The sequence below is a fragment of the Symphalangus syndactylus genome, chromosome 10 (genome assembly GCF_028878055.3).
Source record: "Symphalangus syndactylus isolate Jambi chromosome 10, NHGRI_mSymSyn1-v2.1_pri, whole genome shotgun sequence".
In the NCBI taxonomy this organism is placed as follows: domain Eukaryota; kingdom Metazoa; phylum Chordata; class Mammalia; order Primates; family Hylobatidae; genus Symphalangus; species Symphalangus syndactylus.
Genome location: NC_072432.2, coordinates 126,623,226 through 126,644,149, shown reverse-complemented (window position 1 = coordinate 126,644,149; position 20,924 = coordinate 126,623,226). Strand labels below are relative to the sequence as shown.

General features: G+C 49.2%; 1 protein-coding gene across 2 annotated transcripts; it reads left to right on the top strand.

Annotated features, from left to right (window-relative positions):
* The first annotated feature begins 438 nt into the window (after positions 1 to 438).
* Positions 439 to 20,169, top strand: RNF122 (ring finger protein 122). 2 transcript variants are annotated; one of them, XM_055295939.2, is made up of 6 exons: positions 439 to 915; positions 9,142 to 9,298; positions 16,536 to 16,581; positions 16,839 to 16,880; positions 18,434 to 18,516; positions 19,063 to 20,169. In XM_055295939.2, exons 1-6 carry the CDS (start codon positions 891 to 893, stop codon positions 19,175 to 19,177), a joined length of 468 nt encoding a protein of 155 aa, XP_055151914.1. In that variant the 5' UTR covers positions 439 to 890; the 3' UTR covers positions 19,178 to 20,169. The 2 variants fall into 2 exon arrangements, with proteins under 2 accessions (XP_055151914.1, XP_063467543.1); XM_063611473.1 differs by having other exon boundaries at positions 471 to 915; positions 18,437 to 18,516.
* Positions 20,170 to 20,924: the final 755 nt, after the last annotated feature.

The window sequence follows — 20,924 nt, the reverse complement described above, 5'->3', positions numbered from 1 at the left end:
TGGTGAGCGCCTGTAATCCCAGCTACTCTGGAGGCTGAGGCAGGAGAATCACCTGAACCCGAGAGGCGGAGGTTGCAGTGGGCTGAGATCGCGCCGCTGCACTCCAGCCTGGGCGATAGAGGGAGACTCTGTCTCCAAATACATAAGTAAATAAATAACAGATCTGTAGGCCGAAAACGATGTGGCAGTAATTGTTCCTTTGCCTTGGTGTCCCTGAGCAAAAGGCGGGCCCCCACCCCGGGGCATCGCACGTCGCCGCTCCCTTCTCTGCAGACCGGAGTTTCCCCAGCCCTGGGAAGACAAAGTGTGAGGCGCCCACGGTGCGAAGATCCTCCCGGCTTCCAGGGAAGGGAGGCCGGGCCTGCAAATAATAGCCGGGGGCAGGAGAAAGGCTCCGATTGGTCGGAGGGAGGGTGACGAACAAGGGGCGGAGTTTTCCTGGGGGCTGGTGGGGGAAGTAAAAGGGAGGGGGTGTGCACCGCCGGGTGTCAGTTTCGGAACCCTAGCCAGCTCATCTCCGCGCTGCTGAACCCGATCCGAGCCTCCGGCAAAGGTTTTTCCCTCCTCCCCCGGCCGAGGGCTTCTGCCGCCCGGGCACCCCCGCCCCGCGGCGCCCCACATTCCCCCAGCCCGGGGCCCTTGGCGCGTGCGCTCCGTGCGGCTCTGCTCCGCGGGACTGTTTGTTTCCTCCTCGTCCCTCTTTGTTGGGCTGAACACCGGCCTCGCCAAAGCCCCCGACTCCGGAGGGAGTTCGGCTTCTCCAGCAGGGCGGCTGCAGCGCGCTGCCCCGACCCCGCCTGCGGCCCCTCACGCCGCCAGTGCTCCCACCCCGCCTTCCTGGCACCCCGCCTGCGTCCGTTCGCCCGAGGAAGCCAACCGCGACTTCATTGATGCACCCATTCCAGTGGTGTAACGGTGAGTCCCCGGGGCGAGGGCCGAGACTACGTGGGGCTGGTGGGAGCCGCGGCGCTGGGAGCAAGGTCGGACAGCAGCGCGCTGGTCCTCCCTCGGGAACCAAGTTTCTCCTGAAATGGGACAGTCGAGAAGGCGTCCTGGCGCCCCACTCTGCTCTGCACAGCGCGGAATTTGAAACTATCCAGGTTTCACTCCAGAGCCTGGAAGGGGCCTTCGGACGGGCGGCGGGCCGGGGGCGTGGGAGCCGAGGGGTTCCCGGCCTTTGTGTGGCGGCCCCGCTCTTGTACCCCCTTCCCCTGCCTTTGTGCGCTCAAACTCTGTTCTTTGTTGTGGTTGTTGGAGGAGAATTAAATCCGCACTCGGGCTGGGATCTCCTAGAGGGAGCTCAAGTTCCCGGCCTGAAACTTTGCAGGCTATTGTAAATATGTATACCGTGCAGCGTGCGGGACGGGGCGCGGGGGTGGCTTCCTCTGGCTTTGTTGGTTTCCCACGGGCTGCTGGCGTGGCTTGGTGCCTGTGGAAGACTGGATTAAAGAGTCGCTTTCGGCCAGGCGCGGTTGCTCACGCCTGTAATTCCAGCACTTTGGGAGGCCGAGGCGGGCGGATCACCTGAGGTCGGGAGTTCGAGACCAGCCTAACCAACATGGAGAAACTCCGTCTCTACTAAAAATACAAAATTAGCCGGGCGTGGTGGCACATGCCTGTAATCCCAGCTACTTGGGAGGCTGAGGCCGGAGAATCGCTTGAACCCAGGAGGCGGAGGTTGCAGTGAGCCGAGATCGTGCCATTACACTCCAGCCTGGGCAACAAGAGCAAAACTCCATCTAAAAAAAAAAAAAAAAAAAAGAGCCGTTTTTCTGAGTTGATAAACCCTTGCAGAGAGCTCCGCGCCCGGCTGTCCCTGGGGTGCGAGGTTGGCCTGGCGGGAGCCGTGCTTTCTGGCCCCGAGGCCAGATTGGGGTGTCTGCTCCTGAGCCCAAGTGAAGGCCACACCTCCAGACGCGTCAACCCCTCGCCCCCATTTCACCCCAGGCCTGGGTGATGCTTCTAAGTTAGTTCATTTCACCTGAGGCTTTTTGGAGGTTCAGGTGATACTGGGTTAGGCTGGAGTCTGATTCCTCAGCAAGCTACCTGAAAGGTGTTTCTGAGCGGGACACTTCAAAACCTTGGATACTAATCGCCCCCCACCCCACCCCCTCCAGTCCTCCTGGGGTCCTAGCCTTGACCGCATTGTCCCGATGCTCGGAGAGTTTCTGGGAGAGAGAGATGGGAAGCAGTTGGCCTTATCTCTCAGTATGGTAAGCGAACTAGTTACAGGGGGAAAAAAATCATTCTTGAGAGTAGACTCCTGCCAGATCTTGGATTAATTATGTCAAGAGGCTTTGTTTTAAGGCAGGGTTTGGGTAGCATGTATACCCCCCCCCGTCCCCCCCACCCCGCCTTCCTCCTTTTGCTGGTCGGATCTCATTTCCTGAAAATGAACCAAGCCGTGTGTGATAGGCGGTTTTGTGGGAGAGGGGGCAGAGGATGAGGGTTGAGGAAGGCCCTTGCACCCTAGCATCTGGGAAAGATTCCCGTTGGCTGGGAAAGAGAAGCAGTTCCCAGATCCCCTGGTCTTTCTTGGCCAGCCCTTGTCTGACGTCATTCCTGCTCCCAGCCTGCCAGATGAGATGAGACATTCTGATGTCAGTGCTTTCATAGGTTGGCCGAAACAATGGAACAGAGACTTAGGGAGAAATGAGGCAGCTGTCAGTAACACTGCCCTGTCTGGGCAGCCCCTTTTCATATCAGATTTTAGACTTGCTGCTTTATTTTTTTTATTTTTTATTTTTTATTTTTTTGAGACTGAGTTTCGCTCTTGTTGTCCAGGCTGGAGTGCAATGGTGCGATCTTGGCTCACCACAACCTCCGCCTCCCGGGTTCAAGTGGTTCTCCTGCCTCAGCTTCCCAAGTACCTGGGATTACAGGCATGTGCCACCATGGCCGGCTAATTTTGTATTTTTAGTGGATAGTGGAGAGGGGGTTTCTCCAGGTTGTTCAGACTGGTCTTGAACTTTTGACCTCAGGTGATCTGCCCACCTTAGCCTCCCAAAGTGCTGGGATTACAGGCGTGAGCCACTGCGCCCAGCCTACTTTAATTTTTTTTTTTGAGAGAGGGTATCACTCCGACAACCATGCTGGAGTGCAGTGGCATGATCAGGGCTCACTGCAGCCTCCAACTCCCAGGCTCAAGGGATCCTCCTGCCTCAGCCTTCCAGCATAGCTGGAACCATAGGTGTGTGCAACCATACCTGGCTACTGGCTAATTTTTAATTAATTAATTAATCTACTTTTTAGGGATAGGGTTTCACTACATTGCCTGTGCTGGTCTTGAACTCCTGGGCTCAAGCAATCCTCCCACCATGGACTCTCAAAATGCTGGAATTACATGCAGCAGCCACCTTGTCTGGCCCTCTTTGCACTTCTTAGAAAAGTGACTGAGAGATCCTGTCCTTTGACTCCAGTGAAGAAGCAACCCCTCCCCCCCTTCAGAAACTACCTGGAACCCCTTTCCTGGGGCTGGTATTCTCTGTCCTTATATAGTTTTAAAGAAAAACTTACTACAGTGTCAGCTTTTGACCAGTGGACTATTTTGCCATTTCTTTAATGGTAACACAAGCAAATGAACCATCTCCTCTTGACTATGCTCTTCCCACCGACCTCTTTATCACGTGAAATACCAAGCTCACTGATTCAATCAGTGGGAGATAAAGGGGAAGCCTTTATCAGGCAGGATAAGATGGTGGGGATAAACTGATCAGAGGACTTGCGGGGACCATCGTGCTTGTGGAGTGCACAGATATCCTCTGTAATAGCTCTGACCAGGTTCTGCAAGTTCCCAGAACTGGAAACCAGAGGAGGTTTCAGCTCATAAAAGGTGCCTGGAAGAACTAAGGAAATGGATGGTTAGACCCTCTTGTAACATCAAATACTGCTGAGGACGGAGGTGAGAAAACAGCTGGGAGCACCAGGTCTTGTTGGAAGGGAAGTCCTGAGCCCCTTTTCCAGCATAGACTGAAGTTTGTCAGTCTAGCCAGTCTGCCATGATGTCCTCAAGGAAAATTGTTCTTCTTCGACCCACAGAAAGTAAATATTTGGGTGGGGAGTGGTGGTGAAAACCACTTTCTCTCTAACCCCTACTAGAGCCTAGACACCAGGAACTTCCTGTTGGGCACAGCAAAGTTTAGTAACTAATTATTTCTTTCATTTCAACTTAATCAAAAAGTCTTTCACAACAAGAACTTTTACTTTCTGTTTTCCCACAATGTGTAGGTCAGTGCATAAAGCAAGCCCTCAATAACACTTGCTGGTTGACTGGTGATCCATTAGCGGAGGGCAGTTTCTGGGCAATTTTCCCAAACATCAGTCCTGCTGCTTTGAAGTGGGAGGTTTTGCCAAGGGGACCAGGTTATTTTAAGAAAATGGGGAATTACTTATCTATTAACTAGTTATTGAGACCAAGCCAAACTCTAGGCTAGGCCGGACACTGGAGAATATACAAAAGTCCAGGTTGGAGTGAGCAAACCTAGGAGGGTTCAGGCTTTTTTTTTTTTTTTTTTTCTTTTTTTCTTGAGACGGAGTCTCGCTCTGTCGCCCAGGCTGGGGCACAGTGGCGCGATCTCAGCTCACTGCAGCCTCTGCCTCCTGGGTTCAACCAATTCTCCTGCCTCGGCCTCCCGAGTAGCTGGGACTACAGGTGTGTACCACCATGCCCAGATTTTTTATTTTGTTTTGTTTAGAGACTGGAGTCTCTCTCTGTTGCCCAGGCTAGAGTGCAGTGGTGCGATCTCGGCTCACTGCAACCTCCGCTTCCCAGGTTGAAGCAATTCTCCTGCCTCAGCCTCCCGAGTAGCTGGGATTATGGGTGCCAGACACCACACCCAGCTAATTTTTGTATTTTAGTAGAGATGGGGTTTCACCGTGTTAGCCACATTGGTTTTGAACTGCCGACCTCAGGTGATCTGCCACCTCAGCCTCCCAAAGTGTTGGGATTACAGGCGTGAGCCACTGCGCCTGGCCTGAGCCTCACTTTCTATGGTGAAAATCTTTGTGTCTTCTTTTCCTATGTGGTAAGATCATCTAATCTTTTTTTTTTTTTTTTGAGACAAGGTCTTACTCTGTGGCCCATGCTAAGTGCAGTGGTGCAATCATGGCTCACTGCAGCCTCGATCTCTCAGACTCAAGTGATTCTCCAATCTCAGCCTCCTGAGTAGCTGGGATTATAGGCACTTACCACCACACCCAGCTAATTTATCATTATTATTATTTGTAGAGGTGGGGTCCTACTATGTTGCCTAGGTTAGTCTTGAACTTCTGGCCTCAAGCGGTCCTCCTGCCTCAGCTTCCCAAAGTGCTGGAGTTACAGGTGTGAGCCACCACACCCGGCCTGTGCTTTCTTTTAATAGTACTTACCATATAATCAATGATTAATGCACATTTGAGTTAAAGTAACTTAATGCTAGGAACGATGTAAGACAGTTAACTGAGTAAGCAGGGGCCAGAACAAATGATGGAGGTCATGAGTGCTGTAGAATTCAAGGAAGAGAGGTTATTGGACTATCACAGGCTTGATGGGCCTCAGAGAGAGCGTTTCAGGCAGGGAAAGCTGTGTAAACAAAGACAGGGGAGCAGACAAGGACAAGATTGTACAAGAAATAGTGAAAAAGACTGGCCCACATGGGGTAGTATTGGAGAACTTTTAAGTAGGAAGTTGTGAAGGGACAGGGTGAATGTTTTAGGAGGACTTGAAGCCAGTCATGAGTTTGTAAAATACAAGATCAAAACGACTAGGAGGGGGCGGGGCACAGTGGCTCATACACTGCAATCCCAGCACTTTCTTGGGAGGCCAAGACAGGTGGATCACTTGAGGTCAGGTGTTCAAGACCAGCCTGTCCAACATGGTGAAACCCAGTCTCTACTAGAAATACAAAAACTAGCTGGGCGTGGTGGTGTACACCTATAGTCCTAGCTACTCAGGAAGCTGAAGTAGAAGGATTGCTTGAACCCAGAAGGCAGAGGTTGCAGTGAGCCAAGATAGTGCCACTGAACTCTAGCCTGGGTGACACAGCGTAAGACTGTCTAAAAAAAAATTAAAAAAAAAAGAAAGGCAACTAGGAGGATGTGTCAGGCATGTGGGGTAAATGAGAGAAGGAACTAGAAACAGGGATGACATCAACTAGGAAACAGTAGGAGGTGATGAGTGTTTACAATAGGGCTGTGGCGGTAGAATTGGGCACAGTCTGAAAGAGGTTTGAATGGAGGCTCGTTATATAGTCATCAGTAAGGGATGAAGAGGACTGATGTCCAAGTTGACTTCCAGTCTTTCAAGCCACCTTCTGCTGAGCTGTGGTAGCACTGGTCATTAGCATATAGAATTCTGTGGCATGTGAATGCATCCTGGCTCCTAACCAAGATGTCAGGAAAGTGCCTAGAACCCAAGGCCTGGGTACAGAGAACCCTTTGGAGCTGGGCTTTCCTAGCTATTTGACTGTGGGCGAGTTACTAAATGATTGAGTCTTTTTCCCATTGGTGGGGGAAGTAACCTTTACTGTGGCAGTACAAAGATTAAATTGATAGCATGAGAATGTGCTTAGGATGTAGCAGGTGGACAGCAAATTCCAGCTCTCCCTTTCATCAAGGACTCCCCTCTTTCGCTTTCCCTTCTGCCATCCTCAGCCATTTGACCTTTTTTTTTTTTTTTTAGATGGAGTCTTGCTCTGTCTCCAAGGCTGGAGTACAGTGGCACCATGTCAGCTCACTTGCAACCTCCACCTCCCAGGTTCAAGTGATTCTCCTGCCTCAACCTCCCGAGTAGCTGAGATTACAGATGTGTGCAACCATGCCCAGCTAATTTTTTGTTTGTTTGTTTGTTTTTTGTTTGTTTGTTTGTTTTTTTGAGACGGAGTCTCGCTCTGTCACCCAGGCTGGAGTGCAGTGGTGCGATCTCGGCTCACGGCAAGCTCCGCCTCCCGGGTTCACGCCATTCTCCTGCCTCAGCCTCTCCGAGTAGCTGGGACTACAGGCGCCAGCCACCACGCCCGGCTGATTTTTTTTTGTATTTTTAGTAGAGACGGGGTTTCACCGTGGTCTCGATCTCCTGACCTCGTGATCCACCCGCCTCGGCCTCCCAAAGTGCTGGGATTACAAGCGTGAGCCACCGCGCCCGGCTGCCAGCTAATTTTTTAATAGAGATGGAGTTTCACCATGTTGGCCAGGCTGCTCTCGAACTCCTGACCTCAAGCCATCCACCCGCCTCGGGCTCCCGAAGTACTGGGATTACAGGCGTGAGACACCATGCCTGGTCAAGCCATTTGACTTTCTACTAGGCTGCTCTTTCCAGCTACAGCTTGGCTATCACAATTCTAGGTGTCTCTGAGAGACATGACCCCTCCTGCCCCGAAAAAAAAGAACCTGCCAGGTGCAGTGGCTCATGCCTATAGTCCCAGCACTTTGTGGAACTGAGGCAGGAGGATCTCCTTGAGGCCAGGAGTTGGAGGCTACAGTGAGGCATGTTTACACCACTGCACTCCAGCCTGCAGAGACAGAGTGAGACCTTGTCTCCAAAAACAAACAAGCAAAGTTCCTTTTCCATCAGATCTCTTTGTTTCTTTGCTTAGAACCTGGTCACGTACCCACCTGAACACCAAATACTGGCAAGGGGGGGAAGGGAGAGGTGACTATCATGATGAGTAGGCCAGTCAGTATTTATCGCTAAGCCCCGTGAGAAGGGATGCATCTAGTGGCTGGCCAGTGCTTTTCAAACTGAATGTGCAGGGGAATCACCTGAGGAGCTTGTTAAAATGTAGGTCCTGGCTAGGTGCTGTGGCTCATGCCTGTAATCCCAGCACCATGGGAGGCCAAAGTGGGTGGATCGCCTGAGGTCAAGAGTTGGAGACCAGCCTGGGCAACATGGTGAAACCCCACCTCTACTAAAAATTCAAAAATTAGCCGGGTGTGGTGGCGTCCGCCTATAATCCTAGCTACTCGGGAGACTGAGGCAGGAGAATCGCTTGAACCTGGGAGGTGGGGGTTGCAGTGAGCCAAGATCACCCCACTGCCCTCCAGCCTGGGTGACAGAGCAAGACTCTGTTTCAAAAAAAAAAAACAAAAAAAAAAAACAGCATAGGTCCTGATTCAGTTAGGCCGGGATGGACGCGAGAATATACGTTTCTAAAAAGCTCCCAGAAGATGCTGCTGCCATTGGGACCACACATTGAGGCTTTGAGGAGAAAGAGGGAAGGTGACCACAGTAAGGGAAGTTGCAACCTCCTCCCCACCCCCATCACCACTTTCTGGAATGCTGGCCCAGGACTTGGAGTGAACGATTTCTATTCTAGTCCTGGCACAGCTTGTCTTCTGGAGCAGGTGGCTTAATAATGACAAATGACCTTTGCAATTGTCCTTTGCAATTTACAAAGCATATTTTCTTACGCGCTCATTTTCAGTCCTCTCTCTATTTTGCTTGTTTTCATATAACAAAGTGAAGCTTAGAGGTAATTTCTTAAAGGTCATATGGCCAGCTAGAGATGGGGGAGTTGGAACCCAAATAATATTTTCTCAGCTAAGGCAATATGGGCTCCTACTTAATGGAATTAAGTTCTCCAGTTTCTGCCTATTGCCTAAATTCTTTTTTTAATTTTTAAAAATAGAGATTGGGTCTCATGCTGTCACCCAGGCTGGTGTGCAGTGGTGTAATCACCGCTCATTGCAGCCTTGTACTCTTGGGCTCAAGTGATCCTCCCACCTCAGCTTCCTGAGTAGCTGGGACTACATGGTAGTACATGTGCTACCATGCCCAGCTAATTTTTCTATTTTTTTTTTTAGAGATGGGGGTCTTGTATGTTGGCCAGGCTGCTCTTGAACTCTTGGCCTCGAGATCACCTGCCTCAGCCTCCCCAAGGTACTGGGATTACAGGCGTGAGCCACCACACCCAGCTTGCCTGAATTTATTATCCCTTAGATGGGGATATTGTTTTAAGTATTTTGGATAGTATTCAATTTTGTAGATCAGATTTACTCAAGATTACATAGCTAGTAAGTGTTAGAACTAGGATATAAAACTGGAGCCACTGAATCTGAGGCTTAGGTGCCCAGAGCCTGCCAGTTATTTCTATCCTGCTGACACAGTGCTATCAGCCCAGCAGTAAATTTCCAACCCTAATGATTTTTTTTTCTCTCCCTTTGCAGGGTGTTTCTGTGGCCTGGGACTGGTTAGCACCAACAAGTCCTGCTCGATGCCACCCATCAGTTTCCAAGACCTTCCGCTCAACATCTATATGGTCATCTTCGGCACAGGCATCTTTGTCTTCATGCTCAGCCTTATCTTCTGCTGCTATTTTATCAGGTGCGTGGATCCCTGGCTGACAGGGGTGGGAGTCCAGCAGGAGGGAGGAGACCAGGGCTGTGGGGTAAGCTGAGCGAGGGTCCCACAGCAGAGTCACCAGTCTTATACTGGAGCCACCACTTTGAGGACATGGCTGAGCCTGCCCTTCTCTAGGCCCCTGAGGGTCTGGTGTTTCTATTTACATTAGCCTATCAAGTTGTTCCTGAGCATATAAGGTCACCACGGGTTGGGCTGCATCCCACCTCCTTGCCAGTTATTCGAAGGTTGCCTAGAATTACTGTGTGACTGAGTAATAAAGTTAGTGGTCCCTTCCTTGTCTGTCTGTCTCTGTTCCTACTCATGCCCTTTGGGTGGTCGGAAACAGGTGGGCATCAGTTATGCCAGCGTCATGTTCCTTTGCCCTCCTGGGACCTGTTGTCAGCCCTCCAGATACTACTATTAGGAAGCAAGCCGGTGTCTGGAGAGCTACTTGGTTTTTGTTTTGTTTTTTTGAGATGCTCAGGCTGGAGTGCAGTAGTGCAATCTCAGCTTACTGCAACCTCCACCTCCTGGGTTCAAGCAATTCTCCTGCCTCAGCCTCCCAAGTAGCTGGGATTATAGGCCCATGCCACCATGCCTGGCTAGTTTCTGTGTTTTTAGTAGAGATGGGGTTTCACCATGTTGACCAGGATGGTCTCGAACTCCTGAGCTCAAGTGATCTACCCACCTCAGCCTCCCAAAGTGCTAGGATTACAGGCATGAGCCACCACACCTGGCCAGAGCTACTTGTTTATTCTGCCTTATAAGCTCTTATTTTTGAGAGTGGAAAAAACCAAAACCAAAACAAACCTAAAAAACTGTCATTTATTCTTAATTGCTTAGGTATCCAAGAGAAGACCTGGAGTGTGGCAGGGCTCGCCACACTCCAGGAACGCTTTCTCTATCTCTTGCTGAAGGACATGGGAACTGGTGGCTGTTTTTTTTTTTTTTTTCACTTTTTCTTTCCTTTTTTTTTAGATGGTGTCTCACTTCATCAGCCAGGCTGGAGTGCAGTGGCACAGCCTTGGCTCACTGCAACCCCTGCCTCCTAGGTTAAAGCGGTTCTCCTGCCTCAGCCTCCCTAGTAGCTGGAATTATGGGTGCATGCCTAGCTAATTTTTATTTTTGTATTTTTAGTAGAGACGGGGTTTTGCCACATTGGCCAGGCAGGTCTCGAACTCCTGACCTCAAGTCAACCACCCGCCTCGGCCTCCCAAAGTGCTGGGATTACAGGCATGAGCCCTCGTGCTCGGCCTCTGGTGGCTGTTTTCTATAAAAAATTTTGAGCATGACTGGTATTTAGAATGGGAATCAAAGTAGTAGTGTTTCTGACTGGGGTTTACTGTTGGCATTGACAATTCCTCATTGTATGGGACAGTTCTGTACATTGGAGAATATTGAACATCCCTGGCCAGTAGGGCATGCTAGTAATCTTTAGGGCCATTGTGGCCATTAGCTGTCTCCCCCGCCACCCACACATTACCAAATGCTTGGGTAGACATCAGCTGGGGTCTGGGCTGGTAACTGATCAAATAATTTAAGAAGATTAAATTAAGATTAAGGAAAAGGCTTTGCTGGCTTTATTCCTAAGATGCCCTTCTGGGTTTGAGTGCTTTGCTGGAAGGCAGCTACAAGAGAGGCAGATACTAGTCCATCTTCCCCAAGGCTGGAAGAGCTCCCTCTAAGAATGGGAAGTGCCCTCAGGCACATCTCCCCACCACTCCCAGCTGCTACCTTGGACCTGTTCTTTCTCAGAACTTTTCACACAGGTCCCTGAAACTAGAATTTTCCACATAAAAATCTATGCAGAGGAGGTATTGGTTTATCTTCCCTCTTGTACAATTGAGTCTGAAGATTGCATCTAACCATTAAGTGGAGGTGAGGGTAGATTTCTGGTATCTCTCCTCTCTTCCTGTCTCCTCCCCTTTCCTGAAGTCTGGTTTTTTCCTCGAATTCTTCCTGACCACCAACCTGCCCACTCCCGCACACCCGTGTTAAGCAGTTCACACTTAAATCCTGGAGACAGGGATGAAGAGATACCAAATACCAAAGATTTCTTTATGATGAGGCTGAGAGGGGTTTGTAAAACCAACTTTCCTTGGTCCCTTTCCTCCCTGCTCCCCCTGCCCACCACACACACACAGAGGCATACACATGCCAAGCGGCAAAGAGCTTCAAGAGACCATCTAGGCCAGGCACCATGGCCCTTGCCTGTAATTGTAGCACTTTGGGAGGTCAAGGCAGGAGAGTCGCTTGAGTCTAGGAGTTTGAAACCAGCCTGGGAAACAAAACTCCATCTCTACAAAAATGACCTAGAGAAAACTACTCTAGGCTAGGAGGTGGATGACCAGGGTTCATTTCCTAAATCAACCAATAATAGGTGTGACCTTAGGTTTTCTTTCTTTCCTTTTTTTTTTTTTTTTTTTTGAGACAGGGTCTTGCTCTGTTGCCCAGGCTGGAGTGCAGTTGTAAGATCTCGGCCCACTGCAACCTCCACCTCCTGGGCCCAAGCCATCCTCCCAACTCAGTCTCCCGAGTACAGGCATGTGCCATCATGCCCGACTAATTTTTTAAATTTTTTGTGGATAATTTTTATATTTTTTGTAGCAATGAGGTTTCACCATGTCACCCAAGGTGGTCTCAAACTCCTGAGTTCAAGCCATCTGCCTGCCTCAGCCTCCCAAAGTGCTGGGATTACAGGCGTGAGCCACCGTGCCCGGCCTTTAGTCACTCTTTACCAAGGGCTTTCCATAGGCCAGGCGTTGTGGTCAGCATTTGAAAAAACATTTAGCTCACTTAATCCTCAGTATAGGTATTAGCCCACTTTATAAATGAGGAACTTCATGCTCAGACAGTTCAGGATCTGCCAAGGTGATACATAGAGGAAGATACAGAGGTGGACAAGTCCGGTAGCAATGAGCTAGGGTCTTGCCGAGTCCTTCCAAGTGTTTGCCTTTTGAGTCATATTCCTTGAAGTAGAGGAGCCGCTATAGGCTCCACGACCACCCCCTTGCAGATCAGGATCAGTGCTTGCAGAAGGACAGGCTGGAGAGCTGTGGATTGCTGATTTCTTTTTCTTTGGCTGTAGTCAAAGAACAGAATAGGGCCGGGCGTGTTGGCTCACGCCTGTAATCCCAGCACTTTGGGAGGCTGAGGCAGGTGGATCACCTGAGGTCAGGAGTTCGAGACTGGCCCAACCAATATGGTGAAACCCTGTCTCTACCAAAAATACAAAAATTAGCTGGGTGCCGTGGCAGGCACCTGTAATCCCAGCTACTTGGGAGGCTGAGGCAGGAGAATCACTTGAACCCAGGAGGTGGAGGTTGCAGTGAGCTAAGATCATGCCATTGGACTCCAGCCTGGCAACAAGAGTGAAACTCCATCTCAAAAAAACAACAACAACAAAAAAAAAAAAACACAAAAAACACAACGGTAACCACATGATGCTAAAAGCTGACCCCACTGTGGTGCTACTGAGCACCACCTGTTCCTTCGGTAATCTGCTCCTTCGTCACCCTGCCCTGGTCTGTAGCCTGCCTGAAGCCTGCTGACCCTGGAGTTTCACAGTCTCAGAGGCCCACTGGTACGTGGTAGCCTGTGAATGTCTATATATAGAAAGACACACAGGCGCAGAAGCCACCACTTCCTCTCCTTGCTTCTCGGTTTCCTCCTCAGCCAAAATAGGCCCCACTGCTCCCGACCTGGTGAGCTCAGCGGCCAAGGCCAGCCCCTCACTCATTCTTCCCCCTCTCTCAGAGCTGACCTCTGCCCTACACAGGAATGGAGGGGCCGGGGAAGTACAAATAGTCAGGAAGGGAAACATTATTTTCAGGACCTGGCCTCATTGTTTGTTCTAAAAGGGAAAAGAGGAAAGGGAGAGCCCACTGGCAGCAGCTAGAAATGGTCTCATTGAAATCGGGGTATTTTTAGTTGCTGCGTTCACCCAACAGCTGAGAAGGCCACCTGTCCAGACTGGTTGGTACTAGGTCCCCAGCTGGGATTGCCCAGGGTTTTTGCTTTTTGCTCTGTTTTCCTTGCAAGCTTTTCGGCCACATTTCATCATGATCTCATCCTTTCTGAGCTGAAATCTATATGCAGGATGAGGGGGCAACTCTGAAGCCCTTTCCTGTTCTGAGTTTTGGAGGATCCCTGGGCAAAACCACTAAAGGATCCAGCCAGACAAGAGGCATGATGGGTGGGGAAGTGGTACTCTAGGTGCCTGGGGTACAGAAAACAGAAAAAGACGGCATCTACTACGTAAGTACAGCCACATTGCAGGTGAGACATTGGTGCCTCAAAGATGCATAGCAGTCACTCCTTCCCCAGACAGTTAAAAACACAGGCTTTTCACCACTTCCTTGTTTACTCTGCACGTACCTCATAACAGAGCAACAGTGTCTTTCTCCCTCAAGTCTGCTGTGAGCTCCCTGTCCATGGGAACACTTCCTTCCCACCTCTGCTGAACCCAGTGTCAGTCAAGCAACAGTAGCCACCTAAGCGTTGGGCATGTCCTGCCCTGCTCATTTGGAAATTGGGACAGAGACACGTGTATATACGAAGACCTTTTCTGGACCAAGGAGCTCTCTGCAAAGTGAAGGATGGGACAGTGGGAGCCTTGGTTAGGCCTTTAGCCCAGCCCTGCCTTAAGCAGAAAGGATATTGTGGGAAGAGGGGGAGGGGAGGGCACGGTGGATGTGCTGCCCCAGCGCCCAAGCCCGTGGCGTGAGTCCACTTGGACTGAAGCTCTCAAGAGGCTCCGGGAACATGAACCTCGCCAGGTCACCTGACTTCCCATCAGGAACAATGGAGGAGGCTGGCAGCCTGATCTTATCTGCCATGCACTGTGCTGCGGGCCTGGCTCTGCCCCCGTCTTCTGCCTCTTCCATTACCCAGGGAGCAGCTTCAGCTTCTCACCCTACTCCCTTCCACTGGGGCTGTTTGTGATTGGAGCCTTCCTTTTATTGACTTGGGTCAGTCATCCATCTATCCACTCATTTGTTTATTTATTTTAATTGCTTATTTAAAAACATTTTTTTTGACAGAGTCTCACTCAGTTGTCCAGCCTGGAGTGCAGTGGGGGCAATCCTAGCTCATTGTAACCTCTGAACTCTTGGGCTCAAGTGACCCTTCAGCCTCAGACCCCCCAAGTAGCCAGGACTACAGACATGCACCATCATACCTGGCTAATTTTCTTTTGTTTATTTATTTTCAAAGAGACAAGTTCTCACTGTGTCGCCCAGGCTGGTCTCAAACTCCCGGCCTCAAGCAATCTACCTGACTTGGCATTATTCTTTATTTCTGTTTTCAACCATTTAAGAATAAAAACCACTCTTAGCCTGTGGACCCTGCAAAAACAAGTAGTGAGCTGGATTTGGTCCTCAGACTGAAGTTTCCTGCTTCTCCTGGCTTGCTGGGTTTCTATGTTTCCTTCCAAATAACCCAGGACTGTGTTAAGAAGTGATCACCAGGAAAAGTTCCATAAAGTTCCCCCACAGCACACATACAGGAGGCATTCTTTTTTTTTTTTTTTTTTTTTTTGAAACAGGGTCTTGCTCTGTCACCCAGGCTGGAGTGCAGTGGTGCGATCCTCTGCTAACTGCAACCTTCGCCTCCTGGTTTCAAGCGATTCTTATGCCTCAGCCTTCTGAGTAGCTGGGATTACAGGTGCACGCCACCATGCCATGTGAATTGCCCTGTAAATTTTTGTACATTTTGTAGAGATGGGGTTTCATCATGTTGCCCAGGCTGGTCTCAAACTCCTGAGCTCAAGCAATCTGCCCACCTCGGCCTCCCAAAATGCTGGGATTACAGGCGTGAGCCATCCCACCCAACCCACATACGGGAGGCATTCTAAAGCTACCTGCAGAGTTCAGCAGGTAAGATCCTCCACTCCTTCCTTGAAAATAATATGGCACAAAATCCAGTGTATAATTATGGTCTCGGCCATTTGCACAGCAAGCCATTCAGAGTTGTAAACTTAATAAAAGGTAGGGTGTGTCCCAGGACCAAATCGTATTCTCAGGACTATGATGTATTCCACCTGATTAGGGGAACAGACCACATTATATGGTAAAGAGCTTGGACTCTGTCATCACACCAACTTTGATTCAAATCCAGACTCTTGCTACCAATTAGCTCTGTGATGTTTAGGCAAATAAATTCACTTCTTTGAGCTTCATTTTTCTTTTTCTTTTTATTTTTTTTGAGACAGAGTTTCGCTCTTGTTGCCCAGGCTGGAGTGCAATGGCGCAATCTCAGCTCACTGCAACCGCCGTCTCCCGGGTTCAAGCGATTCTCCTATCTCAGTCTCCTGAGTAGCTGGGATTACAGGCATGCGCCACCACACCAGCTCATTTTGTATTTTTAGTAGAGACAGGGTTTCACCATGTTGGCCAGGCTGGTCTCGAACTCAAGTGACCACCTGCCTCGGCCTCCCAAAGTGCTGGGATTACAGGCATGAGCCACCGCACCCAGCCAGGCTTTATTTTTCTTATCTATAAAAGCGAAGGTATCTCACTCTTAGAGTTTGGAATCATTAGAACATACATGAATGTGTTAAGTGTTCCAGCGACACATAGCAAGTGCTTCATAACCATTATATTATGCTATTGCCATTAGTAATGGCATGCCATGTTTTGGCCATTAAGAGTCAGCCCGTATGCAGGCCACCAGCTTAAAATGAAAAGAAGAAAACAAAGGAGGCATCGTCTGTGTTGTGTTATCTGGCACAGTGAAGGGAAGAGTGTGCTTTGGTTCCAGAATACTTATGTTCTCCGGGTGGAAAATTCCCTAGGGTCAACAGAGACTTATTCTGCTATCCTGGCTTAATGGAAATAACCCTTTTATGCATATCTGTCTAACTTCTGCACACTCAGTAAACACAGTGTTGATTTCTATATCGTTTGGGTGACTGAAGGAATTTGCTGACCAGAAAAATGCAGGGTGAATGAATGAGCTATTTGGGGATGCTGTGCTGGAGGGTCCCCCAATCTGTGTATGAGACCTGGTGGTGAATTTTGAGGCTGTCAAACCTGAGTAAGAGTCTTAGTCCTTCATCAACCCTTGTTGGCCCACATAAGTCCAAAGTATGCCCCGTGGTGTGTATGGGACAAGCACCCCTCCCTTCCCTCGGAAGAATGCCCAAGCAGCCAGCCAGCCTCTCCTACTTTGAATCATTCTGTTTAACCAGCTTTCTCCAATTTTTCTCTCTTTCCCCCAGCAAACTCCGGAACCAGGCACAGAGTGAGCGATACGGATATAAGGAGGTAAAGTGCTGTGTGTTTCCCAGAAGCTTCCTTCTCTGCCTGACCTGTTACGAAGAGGCAAGGAGGGCAGGCTCAGACTCTCCTGGGCAGGAATCCCCCTGGCCTCACCTCTGGGCCTCCCTGAGGCTAAACCCTTCAGTGTCTGAAGTCTGGCTTGCCCCAGGCAGTCCAGGGGACTCCCTTCATTGGTTGATACTACCTGGCTGGCCCCAGTGGTTGGTTCTTCTTTGGTCATCATGCCTCCTCTTTCTTTTCAGGTGGTGCTTAAAGGTGATGCCAAGAAGTTACAATTATATGGGGTAAGTGTGCCAGGAGAGTGTGCAGGAGGGCCCCAGCAGGTAAGGCAGACAGCACCTTGCTCCAGTTCTCTGCCTGGATGCTTTTCAGAAAACTGCTTAGTCCATGCCTTCGTATCTCCTTTGGCCAAATAATAGAGACACATCTCAGCAAGTAATTAATATGTGGAATTGATTACATCTGGAACAGCCTCAGGCAGACGACATGAAGGGATCACAGAAGGGTTTAGATAAGTAGTGCCCCACGGCCCCAGGAATCCCACAATACATAAATTTTACCGGGAGGATGGTCATACCCTTTCATGCCATAGACAGAATTCAGCTAACTTTCCCTATGTTCAGCCCCTACGTCCTGGTCGTTACCATAGAAAATGAGGTCCTTTTACTTTTGTATATACCCCATCTTAACAGACTAGATCTGACTAGTGTATTCATTCCCATGGCTCTGCCATTTCTCTCCCACCCCACTCCCACCCATACACCAATTCCTTGAGTCCCCTCAACTCCGACCTGAGGAATTAGTCATATCCTGTTCCTTTCCTACCTATGCCTCTAAGGTCACCTAACCCATTTCCCAAGGCTCCTGTACATGACCACAGACACTCCTACTCAGAGCATGTTTGTGGTTCTCTGGGAGTGGGAAGAATCACAGTTCACTAAACATGAGATTGCCTAGACATGGCCTTATTTTGTCTATTACGCCTCAGCAAGTGCAGATGTTTCCCAAGCCTTTCTCTCGAAGAATAATTCAACTGAGATCAAGGGAGTTAATATGTGGGAAGTCTGGATTTAAAGAATGTAACTGGGCTGGGTGTGGTGGCTCACGCCTATAAGCCCAGCACTTTGGGAGGCCGAGGTGCGTGGCTCACCTGAGGTCAGGAGTTTGAGACCAGCCTGACCAACATGGTGAAACCCCATCTATACAAAAAATACAAAATTAGCTGGGTGTAGTGGCACATGCCTGTAATCCCAGCTTCTTGGGAGGCTGAGGCAGGAGAATTGCTTGAATCTGGGAGGTGGAGGTTGCAGTGAGCTGAGATTGCACCATTGCACTCCAGCCTGGGCAACAAGAGTGAAACTCTGTCTCAAAAAAAAAAAAATAATAATAACTGATCACATATACCATGCCCTCATCCTTACCTCTAGCTGGTATTAAGTGCCACATCACCAAATGTATATTGGACAAGAAAGGATTGAAAACCATTCTTTTAGGACAGTACTTTCCAGTGCAGTGGAAACTTCTGTAATAATAGGAATAATATCTGCGCCATTCAATATGGAAACCATTAGCACCATGTGTTTGTTGAGCACTTGAAATGTGGTGAGTGTAACTGAGGGACCGAATTTATAATTTCATCTAATTTTGTTTAATTTAAATTTAAACAGCCACATATGGTTAATGACTGCCATGCCATCAATACAGTTTTGTAAAGGATGGCTAAAAAGTTTCTCTGCCTGGTAGAACAGACTAGGCTAGAGCTTAGTTTTCTTGTCTGGGGATGAATAAGTGATATGCTTCCCCAGTTCCTCACACACCTGCTCTTTTCTCTCTGCAGCAGACCTGTGCAGTCTGTCTGGAAGACTTCAAGGGGAAGGATGAGTTAGGCGTGCTCCCGTGCCAACACGCCTTTCACCGCAAGTAAGTGGGAATGTGTCCAGGGTGCGTGTCGAAGGAGAAATAATCAGGGAGCATCTTCTGGAAACTTCCAGTCTCTGCCACTTTCTATTTGCCCTTTGTCAGTGAGGCCCCAGGTCCTACGTAAACACCGAGCAAAGCCCAGAGGGATTAGGTTGGGACAGGGATAGGGATATTCTTTTTTTTTTTTTTTTTGAGATGGAGTTTTGCTCTTGTTGCCTAGGCTGGAGTGCAATGGCACGATCTCAGCCCACTGCAACCTCTGCCTCCCAGGTTCAAGCAATTTTCCTGCCTCAGCCTCCCAAGTAGCTGGGATTACAGGTGTCCACCACCATGCCTGGCTAATTTTTGTATTTTTAGTATAGATGTGGTTTCACCATGTTGGCCAGGCTGGTCTCGAACTCCTGACCTCAGGTGATCCACCTGCCTCAGCCTCCCAAAGTGCTGGGATTACAGGTGTGAGCCACCACAGGATATTCTTGTTTTGAGAGACAACTGGAACAGTGTGGTCTGTCTTGTTAGAGATTACCATTCTTCATTTGTTCCCAGGTGTCTGGTGAAATGGCTGGAAGTTCGCTGTGTCTGTCCCATGTGTAACAAGCCCATTGCTGGTCCCTCAGAGGCCACGCAGAACATTGGGATTCTATTGGATGAGCTGGTGTGAGCGCTGCGGCTACACCGAGACCTGGAGAAGACCTCTTGCCTCATGGATGCCTGATCCCTCTGCACAGCTCCAACCAACAGGACTGTAGGGTGATGATGATCACTTTCCTGTGATGAGAAGGGTGGTCTAGGGCTGGGCTTCCACTCTCAGTGTGAGACCAGTGCCAGATGTGCCCCCACTTCCTGCCTCCTGAAGCCGCCTTCCCTGCTACTCCATGCTGGTGGTCTCACCCATCAAGACCACTGTCTCCTGGTACTGGACTATCTACCTGCCTTGTCCCTGTTCTGGGGGAAGGTGTCCACCCCAATCAAGAACATGGAGAAAGTCCTCTTTCAAGGCTCCCCTTAGGAGGATGAGCTGCCCTGACCCAGAAGGGATGAGATGGGCTCTTACCTCTCTACAACCTTCCCTCCCCTTCCCACTCCTTCTGGAGAAAGGTTAGAAGGGAAGGAAGGAAAGATCAAGGAACCAAGCGCCTCCACGGGAGGCGAGGGAGGCTCTGTATGAAACAGAAGAGCAGGGACATAAAGGAAAATGTCAGTGTTTACATGGGACCTATGGAAACAAAGGCTGGCCGGCGCCGGCTGACTCCAGGGTAAGAGAGGGCCCTTCCCCTGCCAGGACCCACGGTGCTATCCATTCGATCTCTTCCTCAGTTAATCTCGGAGCTTCCTATTCCATGTTGAGGTTTGCGGGCCGCTCTAGAGGAGGGCTAGTTCTATACTTAAATTGATTCCTAGGGGCCTTTTGTTTTTTTTTTTTTTTGATCAAAAGGGGTGTGGGGATGGGGGTGTCTATGGTTAAGCAACAGATACCTCCTTCCCTTTGTAAATAGTATTTTTATACTTCATCCTCACCTCTCAGACTTTAGATACGAAATCCCCAGAATGGAAGGGGGTGGGGATTTTCTGTTCCTCCCTGGAGTGGGTGAGGGTGGGAGAAAGTTACATATTTAAAGAAAAATAAATTTAATAACAAGTTTCTCTAACCTACTTTTGCTTGTGGTTGTGGCTGCCTGGCCCTTTTCTGCCAATAGAGGGAAAAAAGTTCTTCAACTGCCTCTTCTCACTTTCCCATACCCAAATCAAACACACACACACACACACACACGTTCCTGATCCTTTTTAAATTTCTTCACTTTTATCTTTTTGAGGCAGGGTCTCACTCTGTCATCAAGGCTGGAGCATAGTGGCATGATCACGGATCACTGTAACCTCCCCGGCTCAAGTGATTCTCCCACCTAACCTCCCAAATAGCTGGGACCACAGGCGTGTGCCACAATGCCTGGCTAATTTTCTAAAATTTTTTGTAGAGAGTAGATCTCCTGATGTTGCCCAGGCTGATCTTTAACTCCTTGGCTCAGGCAATCCTCCCACCTCAGCCACCACAGTGCTAGGATTACAGATGTGAGCCACTGCACTCAGCCTAAAAGTTCCTAATCCTTAGGAACAAAAATCGATCTTAGGTTATTACCTGAACAATATATGTTAGGATTAACACCAAGGTACATCAAGACCTTGCTAAACCAGGCTCCGTCTGATTTCCAGCATATTTTTAAAGGAAGTTGATATTTTCAATCACAGCATTCCATCGACTAAGACTTTAAACTAAGAATTCTACTTGTAATTCAAGCAATTGTCAGTGCCCTTAACACAACTAGTCACAACTAAAAAGGTCGACCTTTTAGTTATACCATAAAGATTGCTACCATAGAGGCTTTGATCTCTTTTTTTGTTTTGTGGTGACA